This window comes from Coturnix japonica, chromosome 3 (genome assembly GCF_001577835.2).
Source record: "Coturnix japonica isolate 7356 chromosome 3, Coturnix japonica 2.1, whole genome shotgun sequence".
Classification (NCBI taxonomy): Eukaryota; Metazoa; Chordata; class Aves; order Galliformes; family Phasianidae; genus Coturnix; species Coturnix japonica.
In genome coordinates this window covers 64351645-64368210 of record NC_029518.1, presented here as the reverse complement: position 1 = coordinate 64368210, position 16566 = coordinate 64351645, and the positions used below count along the sequence as shown (strand labels likewise).

The window sequence follows — 16566 nt, the reverse complement described above, 5'->3', positions numbered from 1 at the left end:
ACAGCCAGTCCAATTGACCTGAAAATGAAAAGTTAGCATTTCAATTAATTATTTTTCAAATAAAGAGTGCAAATTATTATGGAGAAGAGTAAAGGGGCAGTGTTTAAACACACATAAGGACACATATATATACAAACACTTCACACATTCTTTCCATTTATAGATAAAGAGGAAAACACACGTATACTGAAGAAAACAACTCCAGGTATACCCAGATTAATAATCAAATTACTTAATTATCTAGCATCAGACAGAAAGTCTTTTTTAATTAAAAGAAATGGATTGGATGATGCATGTATCAGACATTAATAGATTTTCAACTGAAGAAGACAAGTTTTAGCCTTGGTTCTATATGCTGTCACAGTTTCAAAATACTGAGTTTTAAGAACATCCCTGGCTATGCATAACAAATACACTAAAAGTTATATGAAATGTGTTCTGTATATCTAATCCAGAAGAGGGAGACAGCATCATTACAAGTCTCGATTAAGAACACATAACTAATATATTGATGAACTGACATCATAAATTGCCACAATGTTACATATATTCAACAGAAATAAAAAGAGCAAATGCTATGTAACTGAAAAACAAAGTCACCAAAACAAATCTTCAGCTGAGCTTTCACAGACATCTTAAATCATGCCCTGAAGAAAAGCTTCAGCCTTAGCCTAAGTATCTTTATCAGAGCCACAGTGAGAAACATTAGCATCTAAAGCAAGAACTCCCCTCCTCTGAGTTTTGCAAGGCTGACAGGGCCTCTTCCAGATGCCCAGATTACCATAGAGAAATGGTCCAGATGCCAGCTGCAGCTTGGAGAGATCTGGAAACTTTTGCCACAACTTGAGTGAAGAAGGTGCCCTATTATACCATCAGACTGTGATAGACAGTCTTTTTAGTGGAATCCAGAACTGAAAAGAGTAAGTATGCCTCACTTCAGCATGAATTGTTCACACTGGGATCAGACGTATTTTGGAAACATTTCAAATTCCTGTATGCTAAAAGCCTGAGAAAATATGCTGTGTCCATTTGAAATAGCTAAAATTTCTGTGATTAAGAGGCTGCTGTTATTGCTGATGAAGAAGGCTTGCCTGCAGTTTGCATATGTGTTGACAAGTCATTCATCTGCTCCAAATTCTTGGAGAGCTTTTTCAGATGAAAGCTGAAAGCTGTAGCAAAGCATCTACTTAAAGGAACAAATAACCTACACGGAGAAGCTGGCTGCCCATGGTTTGGATGGGCATACATATGAAACAATGTCTGGATGGCCAGGCCCAGGGAGCTGCAGTCAATGAAGTTAAATCCTGTTGGTGGCCAGTCATGAATGGTGTCCCCCAAGGCTCAGTACTGGGGCCACTCCTGTTCAACATCTTTATCAGTGATCTTGATGGGGGGATTGCGTGCACCCTTAATAAGTTTGTAGACAAGACCAAGTTGGGAGGGAGTGTTGATCTGCTGAAGGGTAGAGAGGATCTACAGAGGGACCTGGATACACTGGATCAATGGGCCAAGGCAAACTGTATGAGTTCCAATAGAGCTGAGAGTCAAGTTGTGCATTTTGGTCACAACAACTCCAGATAACCCTCTACAGTCTTGGGAAGGAGTGGCTGGAAAGCTGCCTGGCAGAAAGGGTATACTGATGGGCAGACAGCTGAATATGAGCCAGCAGTGTGCCCAGGTGGCCAAGAAGGCCAATGGCATCCTGGCTTTTGTAAGGAATGGTGTGGTGAGCAGGACTAGGGTAGTCATCCTGCCTCTGTACTCAGCATTGGTGAGGCCTCATCTCATGTATTGTGTTCAGTTTTGGGCACTCAATACAGAAGGGACATTCAGGTGCTGGAGCAGGTCCAAAGAAGGGCATGGAGAATATGCCCTATGAGAAGAGACTGAATGAACTGGGGCTGTTTAGTCTGGGAAAAAGAGGCTGAGGGGGGAGACCTTATTGCTCTCTTTTCACTGTGACAGTAGTGAGAGCAGGGCTGGTTTCTTATCACTGGTGACAGGCAACAGGACAAGGGGAAATGGCCTTGAGTTGAGCAAGCAAAGCTTTACGCTGGATGGATATCAGGAAAAACATCTTGACAGGAAGGGTTGACAAGCACTGGAATAGGCTCCCCAGGGGTGAGTGACCATCCCATGTTAAACATTTGATTAAAAAACATTTGGATGTGGTACTCAGGGACATGATTTAGCAGAAGGCTGTTAGAATGAGGGCAGTATGGTTCTTCTTAAGCACTGCCTGATAAAGGGGGCTTACAATGAAGCTGTAGTTTGGAACAGGCATTCTCCAAAAGCCCACTACAGCCAGAAAAGATTGTGTCTCTTTCTATGATTCTATGATTCTAACTCCTTGATATTTAATAGTATGGATATAAATGTAGTATTAAATGCATCTGTTGATCTTCTGTGAGTACTGTTTCTAATTCTGTGGGTTCTTACACTGCTTTCCTCCTCTCAGACACAACAAAAGAATACTATTATAAGTAATCATTTGGCAGGTTGAGTATTAACATTATTCTGAACAGAAGCCTTTATAAAAGAGGCTTAATACCTCTTCTTTTTGTTTGTTACTAAGTACATTAACTTGACCGCAAAATGTACTGTACTATATGAAATTGAGAATGACATTCTTCCAAAAAGCAGAAAGACAAAATCTTGGTCCCCAGCATTAACAAAACAGTTGTTTGTCAGAATAACTACTACCTCCTAATTATAATGTTAATTAGTACTTGGGTTTTCTCCCTTTTAAGAAAAATGTTTTTTAATCATGTCAAATGTCATATGATAATTTGTATATTACTCTGATTTTTAAATCAGAAATTCTTCTAAACAGAGTGTTATTAAATTGTCTTTACCTTTTTCTTTCCATTCACTGGAAACAAACAAATTAGACAAATAAGCATTATGAAAAGTTTGAAGTAAGGTAACAGCAAATAATAGTGAAGGTACTTGAAACGTTAATGAAGGTTGAAATATGCAAGTCATGGTAAGCACCATATGGTAAACTATTCTTGTGTGGATAGACTTGAAACAGCATCCCTGTAGTTGTAAACTGAAGTTTCTTTCCTGCATTGCAGATATAACAAGTAAGAAAAGCAATATTCATATTCACAAAAAGAAGCAAACACTATCATTGATTAAGCTATGGAATTACCTTTTGAATAAAGATGTTTTTATTTCTACTACACTAAAAGCATAGCAGAATAAGATTTTCCAAAACATTGAGCTATAAAATATTATAGCTCTCTGTTACTTAAGCTTCAATTATTGGCTAATGAGAAGCATAAGAAAACTCTGCAAAACCAATTTATAGGTAGGTGTTTGTATCAATTTCTGTATTTTAAGCAGTATAATTTAAGTGTGAAGTGACATTGCACTTAATTGACCTATAACTTTTAATAAGAATATTATACCTACACGGCCTTGATGTTTCCCAAAATGAGCAAGAGCACAAAGAAGCTCATTTTGGGTCTATTGTAATGTGTTTTCTATCAAACATGCATGTTAATGGTTTAGGACACTAAGGTTTTCATACCCCTTATGTCCCACTAATGTTAAATTAATGCATCTCTCATCATACATATCCAGATTTTATAAATGAATATTTTTTCTTCTAGCATTCTAGCGATTATTCCAACAGGCATCCTTACTGGCATAACTTCTAGCCAAATGGAAAACTGAAATGAGAAAGGCAAAAATAATCAGCTTCTGCAGTGATTCTGCTTTTGAGGGTGATGATTTCTACTTAATCAAGGAAAACTTATTAGTAAAGGGAAGAAAATGCACGGCTAGATACTATCGTATCCAGCTACAGTAATGACTATATAAAAGGACTGCAAACTGAGGAAAGTGGATTCTTTAAGCTTATCTCAAGTAGATGCACCTTTACACAGAACCAGATGGAGTATTAAAAAAAAAAGTACATGTAAAAAATATGTATCCCCCTACACATAAGTAGATGAAGTATGATCAAAACAAACAGTAACCCCTTCTTTGGCATTCTTTACCTTATTAGTTGTCTTAATTCCTATAAAAGTTTGTCCCAGTGGTACAGGTCGGAAACGGCTATCAAAGTAGAATAGTCCAATGTAAGGATTGACATGTAGAAATGTAGCAACATCAAGATAATTGGGTAGTGTGGCTGAAAGACCTAAAATCCTAATCATGCTTTGTGTAGATTCAACCTATAAAAAAAAATAAAGAAAATCTGTAAATGATCTTAGTGTTACAAACCAAGAAATCAAGCTTAGTAAGAGCATTAAAATACTGCTTAAAAATTAACAGCAAAGAAGCATTTGACACTATATATTAAAGGTGAACAGTAAATGTAAGCCAGTGACTATCCTGAATTGAAGAAAATAGATCAGTTTGCAACTCTATCAAATCTTGCTTATTCATCTGAAAAATATTCATCAAGTAAAGTATACTTTTGTCCTGAAGGAAGTTAGTAGTCATTAACTGACACATAGGTACAATAGTAAGACTAGCTGAGACTGGATTGTACAATTTCTTCCTTAGTTAAAATCCCACACTTGTTAATAGAAAGAATAAAAGGAATTAGGTTCCTCAATCTTGGCTTTTGCTTAGACATTTCCACATCTCTCTTAGGCAATCTATCCTGATTCATCACTATTTGCATATCTCTACTATGTATCAGTACTTCTGCAGAACTGCAAATACCAAGAAGTCACTAAGAGACTTTTTTTCGGTATATTTTTCAAATGCTCCAAACGCTTGCTACATGCCTTTCCATTTGATAAAGGCAATAAATGGCTCTTTAAAACGAAATACTGTGTTCCATATAAAAGCTTGCATACTGCATGTTTCCAGATAACTTTCAAAACAAATGAAAACAACCAAAAGATTTGACTGAGGAAACCAAGCAGGAATTTTCACACTTTCTTCTAGAATATTAAAAGATGTGTAGGCTGACTCACAGTTTACCTACAAGCATAATTATTTAGAATCAAAGTTCACATTAATTTTTACCAAAAGACTTTTACGTAGTATAATAGATGCCACAAACACGGTTCTCAACTTGTCTCAGATGCAGATGAGCAAGGTTGGTATCTTCTACCCGGTTAAGCTCTTTTCAAAACACCTTTAGCTTTTACTTACATACCAGTTTTGAATTTTAAAAATGCTCAAAGACAGTCTTGTGGACATTCTTTAAAATGGAACAATTAGAATTTTTCAATAAAGATCATTATTAAGTATATGAAGGTCATTCTTAAGGAAAATAAATGCACCATACAGTAATACAGACTTTGGAAACAGTAAGCGCACCAAAATCATAAACCAAATCCCCAAAGAAATCACCTATTTCCCACCCCTCTGAGCCTACAGATGTAAAGCAAGCCAGCAAGCCGCCCGAAAATGGACAGATCACGTAGCAAAAACTGGAATGCTCAGACTGCAGATACAACCAACTAAACACAGAATATCTGATGACTGACCAGCCCTTCCGTACTTACATAAAAGAGTAGATTTGCAAAAGAAAGCTCATGTACAACAAGTCATAGTTGTAGATTCAAATTCCAATAGCCGGGACAGATGAGAAGCCAAGTTCAAGAGGGTAGATAAGCAAGTTCATAAAGTAGCATTTCAAGAAATAAAATTTCCTATGCATCTTTGTACAGTTGGATTACATGACAATTTAAGTACTACAATCAGTCTACCAGTTACACAGTTTTGGGGTGGTGTGTGTGTGTGCACTCCCACAAGGTGGCTTCTCACACTTCAGTATTTCACTTACAGCTAGCAACATTTATTCTATTCCTTTTTTAAACGTCTTTCCCTGAGGTGTTGCCATCTCAGCTGATGTGGACAGACATGCCCTGCAGTGCAGCTGTTGGTATCCTCTGTAATTGGCTTTGTCTGGCATGAGGCAGCCCCAGCCCCTGCACAGAAGAGTCCAGCATCTCAAACTCTTGACAGTGTATGGACATGGACACCTCATGCAAATATTTAGTTTTCTTAATGCATTTTTTTTTTAGCTTGAATCTGTAAAAATAGTAACCACTTGCTGATACATTTAATTATCCTATACTTCATTCACTGCCAACTGACAATCAAATACCTTAATCTGAACATGTAACTGAGCTTCGATCCACAGCACGTTATTTGATTTTGATAAATGTAATATATTTGAAATCTCATAAGAGCCTGAAAAATATGCTCAGTTAAATCAGAAGTCAGGAAATCATTTCCATTTTTTAAACAATTAACAAGAATTCTGCATAATAACCATGAAATTATGATTTCTTTTACTGCAATTAACTATTCAGAGTTGCCTTTCAAAATGTAAACAACATCCATAGAACAGTTATGGCTTACTAAGACTTCTCCCTTTCAAAAATGTGTAAACAGAAACTATTTAACTTCCTTGATGTGGCAGATGGCACTGTGGGGTCAGGGAGCTGATGAAAACCCTGAATTCTAACCGCTCCTGAAAACTGTAGCAGATAAGTAACACATGCAAGAGCAAATTAAGGTTACTAATATGTACAATTCAATTGTAAATAAATATACTTTATACTGTACCAGCACATATATTTGTGTCAATGTATATAATGCATGCTTGCCTTTTCCAGTAAGTTTAAATTTTGCAAATTATTTTTTCTATTTGTAAGTTAAGCTACAAAATTCAGAATGATAAAGAAAATGGGTAATAAAGCATCTTACTGTATTTAAGTAGGAAAACTAACAAAACATTAATATAAAGACTATCAATAAGCTAATTTCACTCAAAATTAAATGTGGTGCTTTTTTCAGCACTCTCACTGAAGAACATTGACCTTTCAATTTCCAAAAGCACATAACCACATAACACATTGTAAAGCAAAGCAGAAGTCTGATAACAGCAGTTATTTTTTTCCACAGGTTTTGGTTAGGCTTGTAAGCTTTTCTCAAGATTAGGCAAGTTTGTGTCTTTCATTAATAAAGGAGGTCAGTAGATCAATAGTAGCTACTACATTAAAGACAATCTCTGCCAAATTTACCTGAAACAAAGTGAGACTGGCTCTCTAAAGTAGTGATATTACATAAGATATCAGAGTTTTCAGTCTCAGAATTGTCTGCTTGACTTGTAAGCCTTTAAAAATAGTAATTCTATAAAACTTGACTTACTAATGTCAAAGTTGTATGTGAAATCCCCACCCTCAACTACTTTTACATGACTTCCATGTTGAAGCAGTATTGTTAAGACTGTAAAGAGATGCAGAGGCTTTGTTAAAAACAAGTGTATAACGGAGTGCTCTGAATAATTACTTTTATGATATTTATCTAGCCAAGCACTACAGAAATTTTATTCTTCATAATGTCTTTTAGAATTTTAGGAGATTTTTAGAACCCAGAGCTCTGTGCCTACAGAGCAACTATTCTTCAGATTTCTCCTGTCAGACCAAGTGTTAAAATCTTTTGCATTTACAAATTGCAAGAGGGCATTTTGTAATCATATCACATTATAAACATTAGTATTTTTAATGCACTGAATCCCTCATTAGTTGGTTCTAGAAGCCCCAGTTAAAGATCATGCTTAATAAACAAGAAAGTATTTTCCTGAAACTGGAGTAAAAGTTACTGAGAACACATTTGGGATGACAAAGTTTTTTTTTTGTATACATTCCCTATCGCTTATTGATGATATTCAACTAAACGTATATTCTTCAAAACTGGCAAACAGTCTCAAATGTTTTAGTCAACATATGTGCTTAATTATCTTAGAAAAAATATGCAAGCACCAATTAAAATTTACATGGCTTTCTCTGGAAAACTGAACTGTCACAGTGTTTGTACATCATATTATTTGAAAGCTTTACTATATTTCACTGATTTGATATTACACTGAAAATAAGAAACAAAAATGGCCAGAAGTACATTTAATTGACATATTTTATTAGTATATCTAATTGAGAAGCATTCACTGCAGCATGTGGAGAACTGACAGCATGTTCACCATTCATGTTCATAACATGCTGTTATCGCACCATGAAATTCCATGTATAGAGAAAAAATAAACAGAAGATAGCTACCCAGTACTCATTTCCACACTCTAACATTATCTGAATTTACACTGTAAGTGATAAAGGATGAGATATGGGAAGAGCCTCGCTGGATTGTAAATTGATCACAGCAGGATCATTTTCCTCCTAATAGGTTTTAAGATTTGCACATCGTCTCATTACATTACAGCCACCACCTGAGAGCCTACAGAGTATGCACGTAGATACTCTTATCTGACTTCTAAAATTTTTCTCGAACTTTATGATCTTGGCAGTCTTCCCATTTCCACGTATTAAAATTTCACATTCACAGAATGAATTACAATCAGGCTGGAAAGCACATCCCTGATTGTTCAACTCAAGCAAAGAACTAAGTGAAGCAGACAAGTTTACATATTCTAATCTTTGCAGAAATGACCATTGGCTAGAAATTAATCTTATATTCAGATAACTCAGAATCACTTCAATACGCTCCCAGCAGTCAGCCCGTACACCCTCAAGAGCATGTATAGCTATGGAGAATCCTCTCACATCCCTCTAAGGAACCCTGAATCCTCTGTTCCTCTTTTTTTCCCCCTCAAGTTTTTGTATACCAATGTATGCAGCATGAGGAATAAAACAGAAGAATTAGAGCTCTGTATGCAGTGGTAGGGCCATGAACTCAATGCAATAAAAGAGACACAGTGAGATGGCTCACATGACTGGAACACTGCCGTGGATGGCTATATACTTTTCAGAAAAGACAGGCCAGTACGGTGAGGTGGTTGAGATTCTCTTTAAATGAGAGAGCAACTGGAATGTATTGAGCTCTGCCTAGAGATGAAGAGTGAATAAGGCTAATGGGTGAAAATTAAAGAGCGAACTAATAGGAGTAACATGAAGACTAATTCATAACTTAGGTTGCTAAGTTCCCTGACTGACACTGATAAGAATCAAATACTGTATATGGGCACACACATTAACTGTTTCTTAGATATCACCCTGTACATAGCATACAGGTATGATTTTCATATTATTCAAATAAATAAATAAATAAAAGGAGAAGGAAGGTGGGAGGAAGGAAAAAAAAAAAAAAGGAATTTTCATGGGAAATTTAAAATAAAAATTTAAAGGTATTGAAAAATAACAAAGAGGGATTTTTACTTTTTTTTGGAGTGGTTAACCAGTGTTTACTTTTTTTCTGATATGTTGCTTACTCTTAAATGAAAGTATTAAGAAGTTGTTAATCAATACATATAGGTAATAATTTCCCAGTTGTAGGAACAAAAACAGGAAAGCCAGTAACATAAAAATATTCAAATTGCAAAATCAAAAGTACATAGTAAAGAACCAACTACTAATACTGCTTTGAAGATTCTAGGTAGGATGTTATTGACAACTCAAACACTCTACAGAATGCATTTGTTACTAGGCAACCATCTAGTTAAGTAATTTGATAAATGAGTTTTACTCTGCTTCCAGTGAACCCTGAAAATACTGTGATCTCAGTCCTCCATTTAGAATGTGTTTAAAAGAGGTACCAAAAAAATGTAACCATGCAGAAAGCACTATTAGAAGCCATATTATTTTACCTTTGCTAAATATTAAGTACTTTGCCTGAAGAAACTGCATTTTGAATATACCTATTAAGAGATTTCTATGCCCTGCACAGTGCCATGTCAGTTTTTCCTGAATGGTAAAATGCTTTTCATATCATGATTACTGTTATTTTTCCAAAACTGAAAAACAAAAAAGAAATATGAACTCTTCTACGAATCAGTTAAACTCCTTTACTGTGTTACCAAGGAGCACTGAACATATGACACTCATGATTACCTTTTAAAACCAAAGGATATACCAGAAAAATGGAAAAATGTGCAAATAAAAATAACAGAAAAAGACATGAAAAATGACTGTCTGACCACGTCCATCAAATGTACAGAAAAGCTTCTGAAGATTAATTCAAATATCCAATGGCAATTCCCAAGCAAGTGGAGATAAGGTTTTGTTTATAAAAAAATACATTGCTTTTAAAAACAAGACATTTTTACACAGTTAAAAGGTTGTCAGAAAAGAGAATAAGATAGATCTAGAATTATGTAAAGCATTAGATTTTCTTTGTATTACATTCTGTTTAAAAATTACATTATGCAATGGCAACAAAACATCCATTAATTTTATCACAAGCTGATGAACTGACAGCTTTTTACAAGGAATTTATCACTGAAAGATAGAAATTAAAAAGGGATGTCTCTAAATGCATTCTAAGCCCAACTTCATTCAATAATTTTATCAATGATATGCAGAAAATAAAAAGTGAACCTGTGATGAGAAAAGGAGGTGATTAATTGGAAGAATTAATATAACTGATATATGAGTCAGCCAAATAGATAAATCTGCATTGTTGGTCTCATTCAAATTAAATTTCTCTTAATTTATCTCATACTAGAGGAGGACAGAGCTGTAAAATGAGAAAGTATCCTCAGGAAACATTTTTATAGCAACAAGTGAATCCTGCAGCTACTATTAAAGAATTTGTCTGACAACTTAACGAACAAGCAGGAGGGAGATGCTCCACTTCTTTACGTGCCACAAACAAAACTAAAGAAAGTTCTATACCGAATTTGTTTGACATGTTTTAAAAACAGTGACATACGAAAGAAAGATAATTAAAAAAAAATTAAAATGTAAACTTATTTAGCACACAGAAGGAACAAAAGAGGAAGAGGAGATAATAAGGAACTAACCATAGGGAAAATGCATCCAGAGCAAGGAGAATTTTCTTAACTATGGTGTCATTAAGGAAAAAAAGCTCAGAAGTATGACCCTAGAATGAAAAGGGGATGAAGAAGAAGACAGTGATGATTGGGAATGGAGAAAGTAGGAAGGCAGACAGTAGGTCACAGTTGCAAACTGCTCTCTATGGACACAAAGCATGGGTGGGATTAGGAGAAGGGTTTATGAAACCTTTTCATTTTTTATTTCAACTACTCTTTTATCTATAGAATGAATATGAATTGCTGGTAGGATTTAGTTCATAATCCAGAAAAATACTGCTGTTCTCTTTAATATTTATATTTTATAAAGGTGAAAGTTTTTGTATCACCTGGAAGAGCTGACTGTAACAAGAAAGACTAGGTTGATACACCTAAAAAAACTGGCAATTTGCAATAAAAAAGCAAATCATTAAATCCCAAAGTAAAATATATGACCTTAGCAATACTTGGAACAAGATTAAAATAATAAACGTTTCCTATTCTGACTGTCCCAAATGACAATCGCGTTTTAAATTGTGAAAGCGTAGAAGATAAATTTGCAGACATCTAAGCATAAATAAGTAGGATAATTTCACTAATAAATGTGGAAGCAGATTCATGAAGTGGTACAATTGTGAGGTTTGCTTACCTTTGTGTTTAGTTAAATATGCACTAGAGTTTTTCAATTAAAAATACATGCTTTTTTCTTATTCAAAAACTTAATTACAATGAATCTGGGTACGCTGATGTAAAAGACTGAAAATGCTGTCTAGTTTTCAGAACCTCCTTCAGATTCTGATTTATAATTCTACAAGAAGAAAGTAAAATGGAAATTAAGTAGGTAAAAGGAAAGATTAATTGTTACTTTCCTTATTTATTAAGTCATCTTGAAATATACATTATTACTTTTACTGTATCACAACAGGCATTCAAAGAAAGTAACAAAGGGAAATAATTTGTTTAAAGGAAGTACAGATGACATGTTGCCATGTTAGTGTGGCACCCCTAATCCAGAATAAGATAGTATAGGAAGAGTTGCCAGGAACACAGCTACACACCTAGTACATGTCTAGCAATTTGGTTGATACAATACAAAATATAAATTACTTGAAACATAAATATAAGATTGTGAGGGCAGTACTTGTGTATCTAAGAGTAGCCCTGTTTTCCTAGAATCTGAGAAATGTTTTTCCAGAGGTTTTGTTTTTTCCCCATTTATTCACAGAGTTAAGAGAAGGTACCGAAACTCACATATTCAAGAATGCTTTCTTTCCTCATAAGAAGCAAAGAAGTCATCCACCTCTCTGAATAATTACAACAAAAGAATTCCGTAGCATGTAGTTCATTTCTTCTTTCAAACTAATAAGCTTAGTAGATATTACAGAACTGTGGAAATTTTGATTAAAAAGTTTAAGCATTTCAGTTTTACATCTGTTTCATTCTCTAGACCAAAACTTTTAACATCAAAGCTATAAATTGGGTTCAAAGAAGTTGTTTGATGTTACACCTGCAATATGTAACAGAGCTCAGAGCAATTTTCCAACCAAAATGTTTAGCAAAGTCAATTTAAATCACTTACAAAAACATTCTCAAAAATTTGAAAAGTACAAACATGCATGAATACACCGTTCACTCCACTAGGATTAAGACTGCCAGCAATTCCGATATATATTTGTCCTTCCAAGTTATTAAAAAAGCTGATTAAAAAAAATGCTGTAAGTTAAAATGAACATGCTAAACTCCCACAGGAAATGGTGTGACAGTGTCCATCTGGAGAAAACTACAGTTATAATTTAAAAATGTTGAGGTGCAAATTAGGACAGACCTTTTACTGCATCAGGATGTTTCTGATTTCAGAACGTATTGGCATGGCTGTATTTGTATAACACATGAATACAGATTTCAAAACATCCTTTTCCAGCACAGCGACACCAGAGATCTACATCAGGCCCAATTCTTATAATGATCAAAAATAAAAAAATCCACTGTCTGTTTTCCTATTTCCCACAATCTAAGCAAAACAACCTTCAAATATGTCATATATATATATAAAAGAGATATTTTCCTTTCTTGCAAGATATGATAACAAGCCTGGAAAACACAGAAAGCTGTATATGTTACAGAGATCTTGACATGCCTAGGAATCATATCATTGTCTAATACATAAGCTAGAGAAGTATGATCCGGGTGAAACTATAATATACCTATATTAGAATTGCTATTTGATTTATTAAAAAACACAAGCAGTACTGAAAGTAATTTATCACTGTTCTGGGCTAGAAGTTATACAAGAGAGTGACTATTCCAGATCAAATAAAAAAATCCAACTATACTATGCTGTCTCCCACAGTGGCCAAAAGAAGTTGTTCTATTATGAGTACAGAAACAAGGAAAATGTCAATGACATCTGTCAGCATAGCCCTCAGCCCAAGTCTGATTTAGTGACTAGTAATCTGTAATGGACTTTTCTTTGAACAACTTGTTTAATCACTTTCTGAACCCCTCTACCATAAATTAGAAAGAAAAAGTCAATGGCTCTCGTGCCTTAGACTAGTATACAAATCAGGTAATTGATCTCAGCAATAACTGCAGTGGTGTAATTGATTTAAGGATATTTCACATTGATGTAGTATTATTTCAAAACTTACCTCCTTATTCTTATCACAGAATCACCAAGGTTGGAAAAGACTAGATAGTCAAACCTACCACCAATATTTTCCCACTAAGCTGTCCCTCTGTATAACATCTAAATGTTTCTTGAACATCTCAGTGGATGGCAAATCAACTACATCCCTGGATAGCTCATTCCAGTACCTGACCACTCTTCCAGAGAAGAAATTTTTCCTAATATCCAACCTTAGCCTCTCCTGACACAACCTGAGGCCATTCCCTCTCATTCTATTGCTAGTTATGTGGGAGGAGAGGATGACCTCCACCTCACCACAATCTACTTTCAGGTAGTTGTAGAGAGCGATAAGGTCTCCACTGAGCTTCCTCCAGACTAAACAATCCCAGTTCCCTCAGCTGCTCCCAAGGCTGGTACTCCAAACACCTGACTGCACTTCTCTGGACACCCTCCAGGGCCTCAATCTCTTTCTTATACTGAGGGCCCAAAATTTGAATTCAGTACCCAAGGTGCAGCCTCACCAGGGCTGAGTACAGAATGATACTCAGGAATGACAACTTCCTTGCTCCTGCTGGCAATACTACTTCATACAAGCCAGGATGCTGCTGGCCTTCTTGGCCACATGCTGGTTCATGATCAGTCAAATGCCAACCAATACTCCCTGGGCTGTTTCTTCCACACAGTCTTCCAGCCACTCCGCTCCAAGCCTTCATCCCACTGATGTCAGCCCAGATATTCAGTCTGTCCAGAATTGTTTCTTGCAGCATAGTTTTTAATATTCCTACAATTTTTTTTTCATTGTTGTTATTTGTTTGTTTTGTTTTCTGTTTAACTGCTTTTCTTTAGTGTATCTTTTACAGTATACTTTCCTACTCTTCAACTGCATTCTCTCTACTCTCTTCTTGTAGTGATCCATAGTGACCTCCATCATTGATTTTCTTATCAACTTAAAATAAATAAGCAATTCATAAAGGTGGTGAATTTCAAGATTTCTTCTTTGTTTTTCTTCCCATCTGCTTCACTTAAGGAAGAGTTACAAATGAGTAACTTCAATTCCAAGTGAATTAAATGCCAACTTAGAAGGTAAAACAAACCTTGAAAACCTAGAATATTAAAGTCCTCTAAAGAGCTATTTTTTAAACGAGTGTTGAAGCAAGATACTGCTTTATTACAATAAATGCTCTAGGGGCAGGATTCAGTATTCATAATTGCCTCAGATCATTTAATATTCCTTAAGACATCTACATGGGCTTTACAGGCACAAAAGCAAAGGATCTATGGGAGATTTGTGTCCAAATGAAGCAGAAGCATAAGGCCAAGCTGGATAACCTGGGGCTGATAAAATGGCTCTAGACATCTATTTCAGACAGCCGAAACCTACCTCACAACTTTCATAAAACTTCACATTAAAAAAATGAAATGTGTCTTGCAATCTGACATGAAGACAGTGACCGTCACGGTCGCTGCTAAAAACTGAGATGCTTAACTTTAAAGATGCCTAAGGAAAACAAGGTAATCAAATCCATTTAAGAAAGAAAATGCAATATCAAACAGGTCATGCTTCTGTGCCCTTGAGGTAGTATAAACTCCACAGAACCCCACACTCCATAAATAACTTCTTTCATTTTTTGGCTTCTTCTAAGGAATTATCACTTACGTTGATATTTATAAAAGAACTTTAGACTTACTGTGTAGGATCAGAGCAAACATAAATTTTATTCAGTTCTCACTGGAACCAGCATCAGATGATTCAGAAAGCATGTAAGGAATCCTATTTTAGGAACTTAACAAGGTTAGTGTAACCTTACAAGAAAAAAAGCGTCTTGAAAGCCAAGAGATTTTAAATGTTTAGCATGCTTGCAAATATAGCCATAACAAGAACAATTGTGTTCATTTCTATTTTTTTACACTTTTTTTTTTGTACTGATGCAATCTTGCACAACATATTGTTAAGGTAAAACCAAAAAGAATGCCACCCTACCCTTTGCTTACTATATTTGGAGGTACTAAAGTTTGATGTGTGTCAGTAGCATGTGCATGCTTCACAGAAAGCCAAATGTATGCTTGGCAGCATCAAAAGAGTTGACCAGCAAGGCAAATGAGTTGATTCCCAGTCTCAAATCTACCTTCATTAAAATCCACCTGGAAAACTATATTGAGGCCTGGAAGCTCCCAGCACAAGAGACATAGACCTACTAGAGCAAGTTCTGAGGAGGGCCACATATATATCAGAGAGCTAAAGCATTTCTCCTATGAAGAGAGACTGACAAATCTCAGCTAAGTTCTTCAGCTCAGAAAAGAGAAGCTTCCAGGGAGACCTCATTGCCAGCTAACAGACCCTGTACATGAGCCTATAAGAATGGTGAAGACTGACTCTTTATCAGCAAGTGTAGTGATATGACAAAGGAAAGTGGTATTAAATTAGAACAACTAGAACAGATTCAGTTGTGGATGCTCCATCCCAGGAAGTGCTCAGTGTCAGGCTGTTTGGGACTTTAAGAAACAGGATCTAGTGAAAGGTGTGCCATGGCAGGAGGACTGGAACTAGTTTTTAAGGCCCCTTCCTACTCAAACCATTCTATAATTGAATTTTTCACATTCGAACCCTTTTTATTCATTACTAACTTCCACATTTAATTCTTCTTGTAAATGCATGTCAAACTATTGAGTACAATCTTTATTGCCTAGCTGTAAATCTTTCTTTTGCATGAGATTTAAGAAAAAAAACAACCATCACATTCATCCTTTTCTCCTTTTGCCATTTCAGATTTTGGTATTTAGAAAGTACTGCTAAATCAAGGGGAAAAAAAGAAAGACTGCTTATACTCAAATACAAATGACTTAGTATTCTAGCAGAGAACAACTTCTTCATTCCTTGGTTCAAAAAATTTTTCTTCCAGGAAATGTGCCAATAAAAAGAATCATTGCTGGTAAGAAAATACTTGTGATTTTGGTTATGTTAAAATATTGCCTTGACTATTATTGGTTTAAAAATGTACCAGTTAAGTGTTACATGTATAGCACATGAACTAATATAAGGAAATAGCTCTGTAATAAATTATGCATCCTAGGAATCTGAGATTTGTGGTAATAAAGAAGGCAGAAGTAATTTTTCTTCATACTTAGTACAGAGTAGCTATGAAATAAATTGTAAGCCACCTAAGCATTTTGATTTCATTGTGTAAGTATTTCTCCTTTCACA

At 35.4% G+C, this 16566-nt stretch overlaps 1 protein-coding gene across 2 annotated transcripts in view; it reads right to left on the bottom strand.

Annotated features, from left to right (window-relative positions):
• ASCC3 (activating signal cointegrator 1 complex subunit 3) overlaps nt 1-16566 on the bottom strand; it is a 247601-nt gene that overhangs the window by 146349 nt on the left and 84686 nt on the right. For both annotated transcript variants that reach the window (XM_015858848.1, XM_015858850.1), the window contains exon 12: nt 4008-4184. In XM_015858848.1, coding sequence (XP_015714334.1) covers nt 4008-4184 — 177 coding nt within the window. The remainder of the gene's footprint in view (nt 1-4007; nt 4185-16566) is intronic.